The sequence below is a fragment of the Argopecten irradians genome, chromosome 1 (assembly GCF_041381155.1).
Source record: "Argopecten irradians isolate NY chromosome 1, Ai_NY, whole genome shotgun sequence".
Lineage (NCBI taxonomy): Eukaryota > Metazoa > Mollusca > Bivalvia > Pectinida > Pectinidae > Argopecten > Argopecten irradians.
The window spans coordinates 25126839-25142764 of record NC_091134.1 but is presented as its reverse complement, the minus strand read 5'-3'; the positions used below and the strand labels follow the sequence as shown (position 1 = coordinate 25142764).

The window sequence follows — 15926 nt, the reverse complement described above, 5'->3', positions numbered from 1 at the left end:
GATAAAAGTCATTTTATGAAACAGAGAATAAATAAGATTCCAAATTTAATCACCTTTTACAACAATGAAGACTACCTACCATAAATGCCATAAAAATACCATAAAAGTATTTTGTGTGTCTCTTCGTAATAGTGGAAACTCTTGTCCATTCTATAGCGTTTCTCACCATAAAGCATACTTTCGAAGACACCGGTAATCTGACAACGGACAAACCAGTCGTCCAATGCCCCTTTAGCTGCAACATTGTAGCTCAAAAGACTTTTTAGACAGTTAATGATATCGTCTATTCGGACTAGGTATGCTGAACAGGAACAGGAATTACCACTTTTATAGACAATAGTGTGTCTCGACCAGGTGACAGAGCCTTTCTTAAAGGGGCGAGCGCTCAAACAATGCCAAAGGTGAGGCGGTTTGCAATGTAAGTAAATCAGAAAAAAACCTACATTATAATATCGCCGTGTTTGTTTGCAATTCACAATACGATTAATTATCTGTCATTTAAAATATCTGCACATGTCCATAATTATGTAAATATTGAAAATGTCAAATATTAACTTCTCTAGTATCAGTTGATATTGTGGATGGCCCTGCAGGTAGGGCATTATAATTGTACTGTTGCCCCTATTGCATGATCGTAAAAAACGACTAAATTTAGGGTTTTATCTTTTCTCCTCTTACAAACTACCTTTCTTCTTCCTAACGTCTCCCTTGACACCGCCTCACTTTTGGCCTTTTGTTGAGCGCTCGCCCCTGTGAGGTAGGCTTTAGGTTCTGTCCCCTGGCCGAGATACACCAAAGTCTATAAAAGTGGCAGATTCTGCTCCTCCTTAGCGTTCAGCATTAAGGGAGTGGAACGACTGGTTCGCCCTTTGTCGGTGTAATGTGACCGGATGGGGTGTGTTACTTGATGTGGTCGGCGGCTATAGCACTATAAAACGGACAAGGGTTTCACTATACAAGCAGACACAACACGAATATACCGCAGTTTCACGCACTTCACACATGCTACACACCGCATACATGGGAGGCTGTCTTTACATGACACTGACTGTTAATAGGATGCTATAATTTAATCAAACATGTTGTTTTTTTCTTTAAAACTTGCGAAATTCGTGAGGAATACTGGTATTTATTGGTCAATCATTTTGGAAAACACTTTATGAGTGATCAGATTTGATTTATGTAACTGTGCGGCAGTCGTGGTGATGGTACGAACATGAACATTGCAAAGTTGAAGTGCCTTCAGAAATGAATAGAAAATAATTTTTAAAATTGTGAGTTTTCAATTTTTCAATACCTTGCATTATTACTGACTTTCAGTAAAAATATTTATATAGCTAATGTATATATTTAATGTACAAAACACTTAACAACATGAACCCATTTTCAATTGATTTGGATTTTGAATTGATTTACCGATATATATATGTCATATCCATCAATATACGTATCATAATGTAAAATTCAAATGTATTTTACTAACTCACTATACACATACCTTTAGAAGTTTTATGTTTAAAAATGAAATATCAAGGAGCTGATCTACGGATGTCCTCATCAGAAAATGTACCGCGCTTGTATAAGACCTTTTTATGGAGTGATTTTTAGCTTTCCATTGAATACATTCGTTATCCTCCACCCCACACGATAGCTTCAGAGTCAGGTCGTTCATGTCATTTGCGGTGTATATACCATAAATGTTTTCATTCCTTTCTGTATTGACCATGTGTGAGGCGACTTTTTAAGCTTAAAACGACAGTCTAATAAGGTATGAGTAAAGTCTTGTGTTATGAACTAACTTAATGTTTGGCAAGGATATCATATTAAAGTCGGAACCATTTTATGGAAGAATACGTTGTTGATCGGGATAACAATACTTTAGTGAAGTAGTAATTGTCACGTGTATCAAGAATATTTGATTTCCAATATTAAAGTATGTCAACTGACCACAAATCGATCAAAAATGATATTGGTGAAAATGCAGTAGCCTGCATACCATAAACATTATATTACCCAAGCTTGTCATTTCAGTTTACGGCAAAGTTTATTCATTCCTTGACATATCTTTATTCTGACTTTGAAATACCAGTAAACGCGCTACATTGCACGATACAATGATTGATTTTAAACATGCTTATTAGCTAATATCCATAATGGTACCTGCCATTTATTTTTCCAAAATAGTACGACCTTTTATCTATTTATAAGTACAACGCAAAGTATCACAGGCTAATGCAGCATTATATTATGATTTATAATAGGCTATTGACGTTTATATATGTTTAAAGTTAAAGAAAACATTAGTGATCAGGATCCTGTGATATGTTTTATGGTTTGTTTGCTTACTACGTCGGATTGAGGTAATAAGACGATATACATGTATAAATAGCATTCTGGGAAAACACACGATCTTGCGTTTGTCATATATATATATACAATGTATATATATATTAACACACAGCCAAGTCGATAGTACCGCGAGCTCGTCAGTATTTTTCCTAAGTGGTAATTAAGGTAAGTTTTCCAACTTGAATTAACATTATGTGATTAATATGCAAAATACAAAAAATAATCAGTCGTCTCTTTCTTTCTCTCCAATATCCACAAGCTTCCTTCTCTATACATTATTACAACGACTTCGTTTATTGCTCCGTTATCTCGAGACAATACAATCGTAATTACGAGATACAAAAATTGTAAGCACATTTCACGTGATATTTGCTTTCAAATAAATGCACCGGTTTCATTTCTTGTACTTTTAAGTTTAATTTGCAAATAGTCGATGAAAGGTATGTCTTTTAACCATTTCATCTTGACTATTTATTCGCTCAGTATTCGCTCACTTGACATCGTTGGAAAGCTAAGACTAGCTTGTGGAGATGTATTAAAGTTTCTTCAAACAATGACATAGTGTACTCCTAACGCGTACTAAATGCAAAACTATGCAACACATACCAGATATATATTAATCTGACATGCATATGTACCAATATATATATGGAAGTGTAGTTTTCAATTATGACAAAAGGCACATGGCTCTTAACTGTCACCCGAGTTCGGAAACAGAAGACAAAGACACATAAACACTATATACATTGGCTCATCAGACTCTTGAAGATAGGCAGTGATTTTATCAATTTGGCATTTTAATCTATGAGGAACATTTAATTCTATTACATCTGTGAATTCAGAAGACTTTTTGATTTTACCACATCTGCAAATGGAGAATAAGATTTTGAAATTTTAGTTAAGTTTGGCCCCGCCCATTTGGCTCCTTGGGGTCAGACAGGCCCAATCTGGATATGATGTTCAAATGATATCTCAGGCTAATAATTCCTACAAAGGTTAATTAATTTCCTATGAAAATTGAACAAATAATCCTCATAAATGTGTTGAATAAATAGTTTTTTTGAATTCCGTGATCCTTTCGATAATGAAACAAAGTAATCGTATACACCTATTTTACATTCTGTCGACATGTGAAATGTAAACTTGTTTTTTTAATTATTAAATCTACGTCCTATTAACTCCCAAGGTCAGGCCTCCCATGGATGTCGTGTGTAGCGTGTATGAAGTACACAATGAACATTGTACATGTACTTATATGCGTTATTGAACGGTATACTACGCTCTATGGGTCTTTTTTCAATAGTTTATGTATTTGTATTTATTTTAAGACTGATTAACATTAGGTCCTTAACATTAATACACATCAAACCACATTTGTACAGTATCGTGTATATATCACGCTGTCCTTGGAAAAAGGTATATTTCAATTTTGATACCTTGTCAACTGTGGTACTCAGAAATTATCATTGTTAGTGATTCATAATTTTCCACATCATTTGTCTATTTAGTAAAGCTGGTAATTATAGAACATGCATACATGAAATCTTAGATTGAAGTTCGATTTGTCACAATGTTTGTGATTTGTTTATCTTTGCGGTCAATTTCCATTATCTGCAAACATATTTCATTATTATACTATTTTTAAGTTATATAAGTCATGAACTTTGCGTTAATACTAAGGTATTCAGGTAAATCGAATTGGATGTTGTAAAAATATATATATTTTTTCTGAATTATTTTAAACCCACAATGCATAGCAGTATCTAATGAATAGTACATCACTCATATAGCAAATCACCTTACAGGTTTGGTATTGATATAAAGTTCATATTTTACCTCTCCACAATTTGTTTGTTATCTCATGTACATGGGTAAATAAAGATTACTTGTTGAGGTTATTTATAATGTATGTACATGCATCTTTGTGAGGCTGTGGTATATTCGTTTTGTGTTCCTTCGTAATATTGTTTTTAAAGTTTTGAACGCTGTATTGCCTGGTTTTCATTTCAACTTTTAGTGAATATTTCAAATGTTTGGGACTTTTTGGGTAGATTTTATACTACAAAAGACTTCCTTCTCTAGATATAGATATCAAACTAATGAACACAGAACGGTGTCATTTGTATCCTATGTCAATTACACTTTGGTCCCAATTCTGACGTCAAACAAGCGAGAATATTCTATATCAATCATATCAATTATCAGTGCTAATGTTATGTCGCGGTGTGTGTGCAGGTCTGGCAAATGTCCCGCGGGAACTTTGAGCTCGCAATAAAACAGTGCAGTATAAATATCTGACTTGCTTTCAGTGAATCAAACTATAAATGCTATTCACAAAGCAAAACATAGTTAGGTACACAATGAATATTGTATCAGTCATTAATAAAATAAAGTTTCTAACGGCTCAATTATTTTACTTGTGTATTGGAAAATGTTACTTCAATAATGAAGATATGGAACATATTGTACTATAAAAGCAATTGTGTGGCTTTTTTGGGCTAGCTGATGATAATTCATCATATTTTCAGGACTATTATTGAGTGATTAATTTGTTTAATATTTAGTACATCCCAGAATGAATTATAATAATAGTTTTCTAATATTGCAGATTTAGTTGCCATGATAGCCACTTGAAATATGCATTTATTATGAAAATAGGAAAATTCGGCCATTTTGTCTTAAGTTTTTGTTGTCGTTTGGCGTCACCCATTGTCAGTATAATTTGTTTGTTTGATTAGGTAATGTCCTATTAACAGCTAAGGCCTTGTATGCGGTGTGTTGCGTGTTTGTAGTGCGTGGTGCGAGTGTTTTGGGAGATTGTGGTATATTTCTGTTGTGTCTACTTGTAAAGTGGAACTCTTGTCCTTTTTATATTGCTATATCACTGAAGCATGCCGCCGAAGACACCAAGCAGCAGACCCCACCCAGACACATTATAAACTAAACAAAATGTTAAGGAAGTGACGGATATTCTTTCAAGGTCATTCGTGTATGCATTAAGTGGTTACAAATGTGTATCGCCAATTACATATCTATAGGACAACAAGACAACTGCAAGGGTATTGTTGCTCATTTGAATTCCTTTATGATATCGTTTAACATCCATAAACACTTGTTGTAACCGTGGCTTATTTTGTAGCAGCAAGTTTAAAATGGGTTCTTGGTTTCAGAGTAGATACGATTGGAAATTACCTACCACTTCACTCCGAAATTGTAGGTACTTTTATTGTATCACTAAACATTAAGAAGTCAATGTAAACACGAGCTGGTCACACATTCTATCCTGCCTGACTCCAGGTGACTCATACCCTTGGTAGCCACCCAGTCGATCATGTAGTGACCTAAAGTTTATATTTCGAAGGCGGACATATTAAGTCTATTAAATATTCGTGGAAACGTCTTCTTCCAGGAACTTTTCGTAAAAAAAATAAATGCAAATTAGCATTTTAAATCAGCATGCGTCATTCCATTGTATGAGTACATAATCATGCAGATGGTCATCAGACATATATTGTGCAGTTTGTTCATAAATGCTGTCGGGATCAGTCAATGTAAATGTAGTGTAGTTTTTAATATGTATAGATAGCACTTAAATAGGCATTCATTGGTAGAGGTATTCGTGAGGTATGTTATATAATTGTTTTAATAATAAGTCTGTTCACTGTTTAGTCTCCGTGATATTGCTGTGATATTAACCAGGTAGGTCTTAAATGTGTGTATAATTACGTTTAGGGTCTATGAGGGATTTGTCACTAACAAACTTTTAACAGACAATATAATTATCTCCGTTAATACTTATAACTGTAACACGGTATGATCCGGGCATTAAGTCGATAGTTAAATGACAGCCATACATATACGCCTTTGTCAGCATATTGACATGCCCGCCATGTAAGTCGTTTGTACAATCTTATAAAAAATACCTGCTGGTAAGGAGACGACGAAGCTATTCGATATAGGTTTGACAAGCTTTTAAAACTTCGAACGATTCCTTACTAATACTTGGTCAATCTTTCATACACCTGACCATTATTTGAAGCTGTTGAATGAAGTGCAGGAATCAGGAATTGCAGCTTGTTAACAATGAACTGTTTTGCATGCATGATAGGTATATTGCATACTAACACATTTAAACAATAGCTATATGCTGTAAAGTTCAGTTAATACATTTGTACATCTGTATTGCAACTTAGAATAAGACAATGCAATGAGGGGCTATTAAAAAAGGCGAAAAAAATCTTAAATGGATAGGTATGGCTGACGAGATATTATCATTCAATGTGGTTACAAACTGGTAAAACCCGGTGCATATTTTGGTCCCAACTGTAAACAGCTAATATATTTGCATTATATCGACATAACGCTTTGCAAAAGTACTTTTTAGGCATAACTCAATTGTTATAATTGTTCCCATCTCTACTTACGCTACCTTGTCAAAATAACGAAAATTATTTTTGTCCTCTTCAAGAAAAACGCATCCTTTGTCTCAATATCATTGACAAAATGGCGGAAAGAGGAGATACTGAAGAAACATACGCTAATCAGTACGGCCCAGATCAGAGATATTATAATCAGCATGGACGAGATATTGATCAGGTATTTGGTGATCAGCACGGACTAGATACTGATCAGGGATTTAGTGAGCAGCACGGAGAAGATACTGATCAGGAATTTGGTGATCAGCAGTTGCAATTGAGAAAAACACAAATCCGTGAGTATTATTTATGTCGGAAAATCGTTTAATATGATCAACAGCCATTTCAATATCTAAGTTGCATATACTCATGTTCACTCATTTTGTAGGTAGTTGTGTATACGGTTAGATATTTACATTCCCGTTTTCTCTTTGCTATATAACCTTACCGACTGCGAAATCATTTACACTTGCGTAAACGCAGTGGTTGACGCGCAAGAATACACAAACCGGAACACTGACTTCCGCAAGTAGTGTGAATGCGCATCCGAGAGGCATATATCAGCAAATATATTTTTACAAATATGTGTAAATGAGATAGAAAAAAAATAAAGTTAATGTGGAACTATATTTTGTGTTTGACACCATTTCCCGCCAAATTGAAGCCAGCTGTTCCGGGATTCCATCAATTGACCAGCTGTTCCAACAATCGTACAACATTGAAAAAACAACAGAGCTTTATTTTATTTGAACACCTAATCTAAATGAAATGATCATTGGAAATGTAAACATAAGGAATTATTTTTATTGTTTACTGGTGTGTAAACTGCATTGATGCGCTAACGCGTGTCATTTAAAATATCTGCATAAAAATGCAGTTTACACACCAGTAAACAACAAACAATTAAAAAAAACTCCTTCAATAAAGAAAGAAATTATTGATATGGTGGAACAGGTCAGTTTTACGATTATCAGTTGAAGCGCAGAATGTTATTTTAATCTTATAATCTCATGTTTTAATTTTATCATGATAGTGATAAGTATTGCGCAAGTAATCTTGTTATAATCTGATATCCATCAATATTATTGTGTAGTTTACACTGCTTCTATTTGTTGCAGATCTAAACAAAACACAATGTAATTGTTTATACAAATACAAATATGAAAACAAATCAAATGTATCCATAGATAAATCTATAAACCACTCTGCGTAATGGTGTCCTGTACCCATATTGTGTTCATAATAATGCTCGAAGGGTAAATTTGTCACCACATCAACAGAACTTGTCTTAACAATCAGAAGTGAAATGCTAATGGTTCATCCGCAAACGCAAATTGTAAACTATATGGTTTATACGAGTTCATGTAAACAATTTACTTCCGTTGCAATACTGAAGAAAAATACGCTAATCAGTACGGCCCAGATAAGGGATATAATGATCAGCACGGACGAGATACTGATCAGGGATTTGTCATTTCGTCATTTAAACTCATTCGTCTATTGTCCAAGTGTTTAAAATACCTTTGCGGTGAATCATTCTTGCGATTTAGCATCCGTGATATACAAGAACCATAAACCCATGCAAAACATATGTTGGTTAACATTATATCCACAAAGGTGTTTATGTTCAAAACAATAAATGAAACGGTAAAATATAAGCGTCACATACAGTGGTTTTGTTCCTCTCAAACTTTTATCATATGATAAATAGGAATTCGAGAAAGTGATGGTTTTCATATAACTTGATGTCATTGCCTAGCTCAGCTGTCCTTTAATCAAAAAGTATTGAGCCAATAATCAAGCAATATATTAAGACAAAATGAAAGATATCACTGTAAGACCTTATAAAATATCAAACTGTATCTCGTTTATATTTTAAGGGACAATTCGTCTCGCTCCAGGGCTTCTAGTCCAATTTCAGCAGAACAGAAGGCCGCTATTTCTGATCAATGATGTGGAGCATTATCCACAGCGAAAACATGCAGAAGAAGAACAGAAACAAGAACCTATACGTGAGTAGTGAGTGAACACATAGGGTGGTATTCAATGAACATGGTTCATGGTTCATGAACAAAGTCATGGTTTTGAATTAAAAAAAAATCCAGAGCTTTTTAAGAACTTTTCAAGGCCTTCTTTTGTCATTTTCAAGGCCCCATATAAATCAATTTAGATTCAATCGATACAAAATTCAAATGTTCTGTCAGCTACAACTTCTGGAATAATTATTGAATTTACCATCATCACTGATGATTATGAACAAAGAAATGGTCCAATAAATGAAGTTCTGGGTATGTCTAAATCAAAACAAAAACAGGGTCCGTAGTCTGGAATTAAACATCTAAAATCAGGCTGATTCTTCCACAATACCTCCGCGACAAGTTGTATCTAATTTCATTTTAATTTTACGCTTTGATACGAATTTTGAATGGGTAATCAAAATTCTTTTTTAGAATAAATGTATTTTTTCATGGACTTTCATTGCCTTTTTGTGCATTTCAAGGACTTCCAAGGCTAAAAATATAAATTCAAAGGCGTTTCAAGGCCTGTACCAACCATGTTTAAGGATCAATTTGAATATATATTTCCTTAGCATAAACAGATAATAATGTTAATCCTTATACATATAGCGTTATATCAGTAGAAATGTGGAACATTCAATCTTTTTTAAATAACCGCTTCTTCAAAGTTCATTTTGGTGATTTTTATGTTTGCTATGAAATCATCACGCCGATATATCACCAAGTAGGAAACGACGTTACAAACAGCGATGTCATTGTCTCCTTCCATGGAAATGCTTGTTGCAGGCAAATCTATATTACTCAAGTAATATACTGTAAATTTATAATATAAAGTACATATTTACGTTATGGGCAATTATATTTTAGCACTTTCTCCAACTAGTAACTTTGCGTTAATAGCAATTTTTGTATAAAGCGAATATGACGATGCCAATGCACGAATTCATCATTACACAAACCTGTTCAGTGTCATCATTTTACTTAAAAGTAAGAAAGACAACAAGGTTTGGCTGCAATGAGACTGCTTTCTGACGAAATAGTTCCGATCACATTCGAAACTCTGGTAGATGGTGTTACACAAAGTCGTCTTTTGATTTTACTATCAGGGATCGCGGCTAGTTGGGCCGCTTGGTGTTCTGTAACTTCTGTGCTTCTCCTAGCGATCCTCATCCCTCTAGGATATTTTATTCCTAGCTTGCCCGCCCATATGGTTCTACCATTCGATGAAGGTGAGTTTGTCTACGTATATGTATAATCCTGATAATTTCAGCAAGTTTTCCAAAATTACCAATAGTAGACGTCATTTTGATAATTATACTTTGAGTGATAGAGGCCATTCAGTTTTATCACCTTATTTCATTAACCTATCTAACACCTGTCAATTTTACGTAACCATGTCAGGAATGCCACATCATTTTTATCTTTTGAACAAAGTGCAGAGAAGTTTTTCTGGACTCATTCTAATAGATTATTGCCTTGTATTATCTTCATTATAGTTTGACTATGATTTATGCTGTGTGATATGTTATGACTTGTAAATACTGTACTTTTTTATGTATACTTGACCAAAAGTTATTTGATTCCTTGATTCATTTTGATTAATTGACTTTATTATTATCATTACATGTATATAACACACCAGTTGAAAAAACCTATTTCTTTTTCCACTTGTTTATTACCAGTGCAAAATGATAAAAACTGCTGATAATTTAGAAAACACTAGTTAATACTTAGTATTACACCTAACTCCATGTACAATGTTTCTTATCAAAAAGTCTTGTTTCTTGTGTTACAGTGAATTCAGTCAACATGTTATGTAGACCCCGTACTAAGACGGAGGTTTATCAAAACCTGAGTTTATCAAAGAAGCAGTCCCACAGAACAGTATGTACATTTAATATCTTTCACTACGATCTACTAGACAGAAACAAGACATATTTTGTACTTGACATCGACATTAACATTGCCAAGGCATATAGAGTCGTTAAATCCGGCAAGTTGATAACCATGAAACTGTTCCACCTTAACGAGCAATCAAAAACCTTTCATAAACAACGCAACATGTACTGGTCGATATCGTTGTGTACGATTAAGGACCAACTATCCCTGTGCCTGGATGATATTTACTACAGAAGAGAGACAGTGATCACCACGAAGGTCATTAGCACGGTCGGGATGGACGAGAAGAAAGTCGTATCGTTCCTTTTTGTTGTTGATAACATTGATCAACTAATGCATGTGTATTCGCCCATCGTTCTTTGGAAGGACGTTGTTTTCCTGAAGCATTATTACGAAGGTCAAACATTAAGTTTATGGATATCGCTAACAGATCGAAAACTTGAGGACAGTATCTCCGCAAGAATCAGAAGCGGATCAAGTGTCACAATCGGTGACCTACCAAACCCTGCTATCGCCACTAACTACGAGATTATCAGAGGTACATTGACCTATCCATTTCGTTGTATGTATCATTATTTTTTGCCAAACCCTAAACCAGTGTCAGTGGAAGAAACAGAGGAAACGGATATTGAATAACTGAGCGAGAGTCCTGAAAATGACCTTAAGTCGTTTCTTTATCTAGTTCAACAAAACGTTTTACGTTAAAAAATGCATACAATATAAAACAGAAATATATTATAATATTGCCCTTATAGAATTTAAGATAATGACCTCGTTCATTATTTATCTACTCTGGTGATATAACACCATATGGACCTCAAAAGAGGTCTATAATTGATATGTAGTTAAAGCTGTAATACTGTAAACCTACTCATTATAGCGGTAGTTTCATTTAGCTGTAGTTTAATTTTAGCGATAGTTTCATGTTAGCGGTAGCTTCATTTTAGCAGTAGTTTCATTTAGCTGTAGTTTAATTGAAGCGGTAGTTTCATTTCAGCGCTAGTTTCATTAAAGCAGTAGTTCCATTTAGCTGTAGTTTAATTTCAGCGGTAGTTTAATTTTAGCAGTAGTTTCATTTTAGCGGTAGCTTCATTTCAGCTGTAGTTTCATTTCAGCGTTGTCGTTGAAGCACTTATTCATGAAGAAAAGGTAACTAATTTAAATAATTTTTTTGTGCTACAATTTATCAGCGCTTTAATAACTACGTTTACGGTAACCATGATAGTCTCCTATATTACATGGGTGGACGACCAATGGCGACCAAACCATTAAGGACACGTTAGCTATGTATATCATATGTGAATTCCAGTCATTGTTACCACATTATATTCCTCAAGAACATTCCGAAAAAAATTAGCACAAATGATATTAAGTTAAAAATTTAACTATAGTCCTCATTTAAGAAAAAAAACTTAATCAATACTCAATAATATATACCAATGGTTTGTTAAATCACATGTGTATACTCATTGTTATCTGGGGAGAACTAAAACAGACATTGTTGTTTGATTCTTTTCGTTTTTGAAATAAATGTGATGAAATTCACAATTTATACTCTATGGCAACAAACAAAGTAGCGATAGTGTCGTTTCTCTCAAAAGTATTCTTTTGCTACTGACATAGTACCCCGAGTATACCTTTTACTTCTGACATAGTACACCGAGTATACCTTTTGCTATTGACTTAGTACCCCGAGTATATAGTTTGTTACTGACATAGTACCCCGACTATACCTTTTGCTATTGACATAGTACACCGAGTATACCTTTTGCTATTGACATAGTACCCCGAGTATACCTTTTACTTCTGACATAGTACACCGAGTATACCTTTTGCTATTGACTTAGTACCCCGAGTATATAGTTTGTTACTGACATAGTACCCCGACTATACCTTTTGCTATTGACATAGTACACCGAGTATACCTTTTGCTATTGACATAGTACACCGAGTATACCTTTTGCTATTGACATATAGTACATCGAGTATACCTTTTGCTATTGACATAGTACCCCGAGTATATAGTTTGTTACTGACATAGTACCCCGACTATACCTTTTGCTATTGACATAGTACCCCGAGTATACCTTTTGCTATTGACATAGTCCCCGAGTATACCTTTTGCTTCTGACAAAGTACCTCGAGTATATAGTTTGCTACTGACATAGTACCCCGAGTATACTTTACTGACATAGTACCCCGAGTATACCTTAATGACTTAGTACCCCGAGTATACCTTACTAACATAGTACCCCGAGTATATAGTTTGCTACTGACATAGTACCCCAAGTGTACTTTTTATTCCCAAACCTAATTCTGTGAAATAAACATTCTGTTAAAACTCGAATATTTGTGTTGTGTCTCCTTGTGATAGTGGTACTCTTGTCAAATTTATGGTGCTATGTTTACTGAAGCACGCCACCTTTTGTTCATACATGTACAGGCATTAGTCGAAATTAGCGTGATCAAAAGTATATATTTGTATACATACAGGCTAAGAACTAAGAACCTTCTTCACAAGCGCTCAACTCAACACCAAAATAAGTCGGTGTGAAGAGATACTTCAAAAAAAAATCAATAAGGGAAATATAATTTAAAATCTAGCCCCTTTTACGATCATTCAATCAGGGCAATAGGTACAATTCTATCATTCCTTTCGCGAAATATAAAACATTCACACACGCAGCACATTGCATACAGGGGAGGCTGTCCTTAAATTACCTTTGCTGTTAACAAACCAAGAAATGAAATTATGCATGCTTCAGTGAGTTAACACGATAAACTGTTTGACGTCCTAATAACAGTTATGGTAAATTAAGGACGGCCTCCTGTGTTTGTTATGTGCTGACTGTATATATGACGTGCGTGTTTTGACAGACTGCGGTATGACCATGTTTTATCTCATGGAAATAGTCGACATCTTGCTCATTTTAATTGCTATCTGGCAGACTCTTACTGAGAGAACAAGTGATACTACACTCCAAGAACATACTATTGCTAATGTGTAAATAGAAAAAGGAGCTAGCAGTGTTTAAAATAGCATGCATAGCTAGGATCTGAATCAGGTCAACGAAGGATGTCGTCTCAATGTGCCTTATATATTTGGCAGAAGATCAAGGATATATTCATTCGTACACTGGCAAACAAATCACAGTCACCTAAGTACAAACTATAAGTGTTATAATGATTGATCACAACATTTGTGTTTGTTCAAGATCAACTATATCTAAGTAGACTGTGCTAATTCCATTTTGTTTAAACAACATCTTTTAAAACTCCTTAAATATATAAAAATGTATAATGCATATAATCCTTAAACGATATAAAAAAAACTCTAAAAGCCTTAATACACTAATATTTCTGTAATGGTGAGAACGCTGTGATGGACATCGGTTGGGCAGTTTTGCAAAAATATCATAATCGATCATATCTGCATTGACATTGAAAAATATCCATATTCGAGTTTATGACATCGTAATATCTTTCTTTGGGTGCCCTGAATGTTAAGTTAATATAACTACATGAAATATCAACGCACTTGCATTTTAACATTAGCATTTAAAAGGTGTTTCCTGTGTGTATATCTTCTTGTCAACCTTAGACGACAGCTAGTATTTGTATATAAATATGGTTCTGAGAAAACAGATGGTATATCTATAACCCATAAAAGACAATCAACAATGTATTTACGTAATATAACACTAACACGTCTGCCAGAATTTCGTCAGAACCAGCAGAGAAAGGTAATTAAAAGATTGTGATTAGAATGAGTCGAACGTTTTTTAACATCAAACAGTTAATAATATGACCTTGTATAAATCAGGTCATGGACAGACTAACAATAAGACTAAAAAGGATCACAGCAAATCAACATAAAAAACGGGTAATTAAATCTATCTCTAACCGATAAAAGCGACACATTATCTTTTTGTATACACGTAACACTCTTGGAGACTTACTAAGTAGTTCGACGAAATTCTGCCTTGTCTACCATACAAAAAGAACAGACTTAAATGGTTGATAATATGGACATTCCATGTACAATCTTAAGTTATTATAAATGATTATAAATATGTAATGCAACCTTTAATGAACATTTTACTCTGGTTATAAATTCAAAATATAGACACTATGAACTTTATATCTTGTTCATACCACCAAATGGATAAATGTAACATTACTGTAGTAAGCAGTCGGTCGTAATGTCAACGGTAACATTCTTAATGGTTCAGTGCATTCCAGTATACATAGTATGGTCGTATCTGTCTTGATGAGTATTATGTCAATTGTCAGTTTTTAAAAACGTTGCACCGATACTGTAGAAATTTAAGCTCTATTCTAGAGCCACTAAATGGAGTGCCACCGTGTGCAAACCGCAACGCTGGCAAATAATAAAAAGATAGTTTTGTTATTGTTTACATATTTATGTGTGTGTCAGATGATGCAAATAAAACACAATGTATAGTGGAAATATTATTTGAAATTTTTCCGATTTTTCATACCTATCGTTGAGTATGTGACTAAACAGTCTCGGAGATTCTTAAGGTACCTAATGTTATGATGTTCCTATTGGTGAAAAATGCACGGAAATTTGAAACATGCCCTACGTAATGCACGTTTCGGACGATTACATAAACATACAAAGACCAAAAATACCCTGGGTTGAAAATAATGCATTTCTGTATAGTGTAGACAATTTGAATATACAACATGTTATAATAGAATTTTCCCCTACCTAGAGAGTATAACAACGACATCATAAACCCGAGGGGTAATTCATGAACGTCCAACTCGAGGCTTGCCGTGGGATGGACATTTATGAATTACCTCGAGTGTTGTGATTTATTTCTCATACTCTTTAGAAGTAGGATTCATTGTCTCCCATATACAAAAAAAGCTAAGATAATTTAAGCCTTAAACGCAACATGAATATGGTTCTGTAGATTGCACTTCAAAATTAATGATATCATGCAGACCACGGTTACATCGCATTAAGTCATGACGTCAGCTAATTGTTTCTTCAGGTTTAAGAGATTAAACGTGCAATTTGTCATACTCTAGTGGTTGAGAGAGAAATATCTCACAGCTAAAGCCAGTAACAAATCAGTAAACGGTAGGAGCAAAACTAATTCAAGAGTTATTATAACAGGAGTTACCTCTCTTTGAATGCGATACATTCACACCAGATCCCTTTAGAAATAAGATTTATTTTCCTAGTGACGCCACTGCTCATCAAAGATATATA

At 34.3% G+C, this 15926-nt stretch overlaps 1 protein-coding gene across 4 annotated transcripts; it reads left to right on the top strand.

The window, feature by feature from the left end:
• Positions 1-4393: 4393 nt before the first annotated feature.
• Positions 4394-13262, top strand: LOC138321780 (uncharacterized). 4 transcript variants are annotated; one of them, XM_069265759.1, is made up of 5 exons: positions 4394-5973; positions 6818-7060; positions 8645-8776; positions 9889-10011; positions 10578-13262. In XM_069265759.1, exons 2-5 carry the CDS (start codon positions 6853-6855, stop codon positions 11315-11317), a joined length of 1203 nt encoding a protein of 400 aa, XP_069121860.1. In that variant the 5' UTR covers positions 4394-5973; positions 6818-6852; the 3' UTR covers positions 11318-13262. The 4 variants fall into 4 exon arrangements, with proteins under 4 accessions (XP_069121860.1, XP_069121843.1, XP_069121865.1 ...); XM_069265742.1 differs by having other exon boundaries at positions 4394-6048; XM_069265764.1 differs by lacking the exon at positions 9889-10011 and having other exon boundaries at positions 4394-6048.
• Positions 13263-15926: the final 2664 nt, after the last annotated feature.

Bases quoted from the DNA above. Each gene is read 5' to 3' on its own strand.
- LOC138321780 (XM_069265759.1), top strand. From the start codon at position 6,853: ATGGCGGAAAGAGGAGATACTGAAGAAACATACGCTAATCAGTACGGC. The intron at 7,061-8,644 runs GTGAGTATTATT...TTATATTTTAAG, and splicing joins ATTGAGAAAAACACAAATCC to GGACAATTCGTCTCGCTCCA. The intron at 10,012-10,577 runs GTGAGTTTGTCT...CTTGTGTTACAG, and splicing joins GGTTCTACCATTCGATGAAG to TGAATTCAGTCAACATGTTA.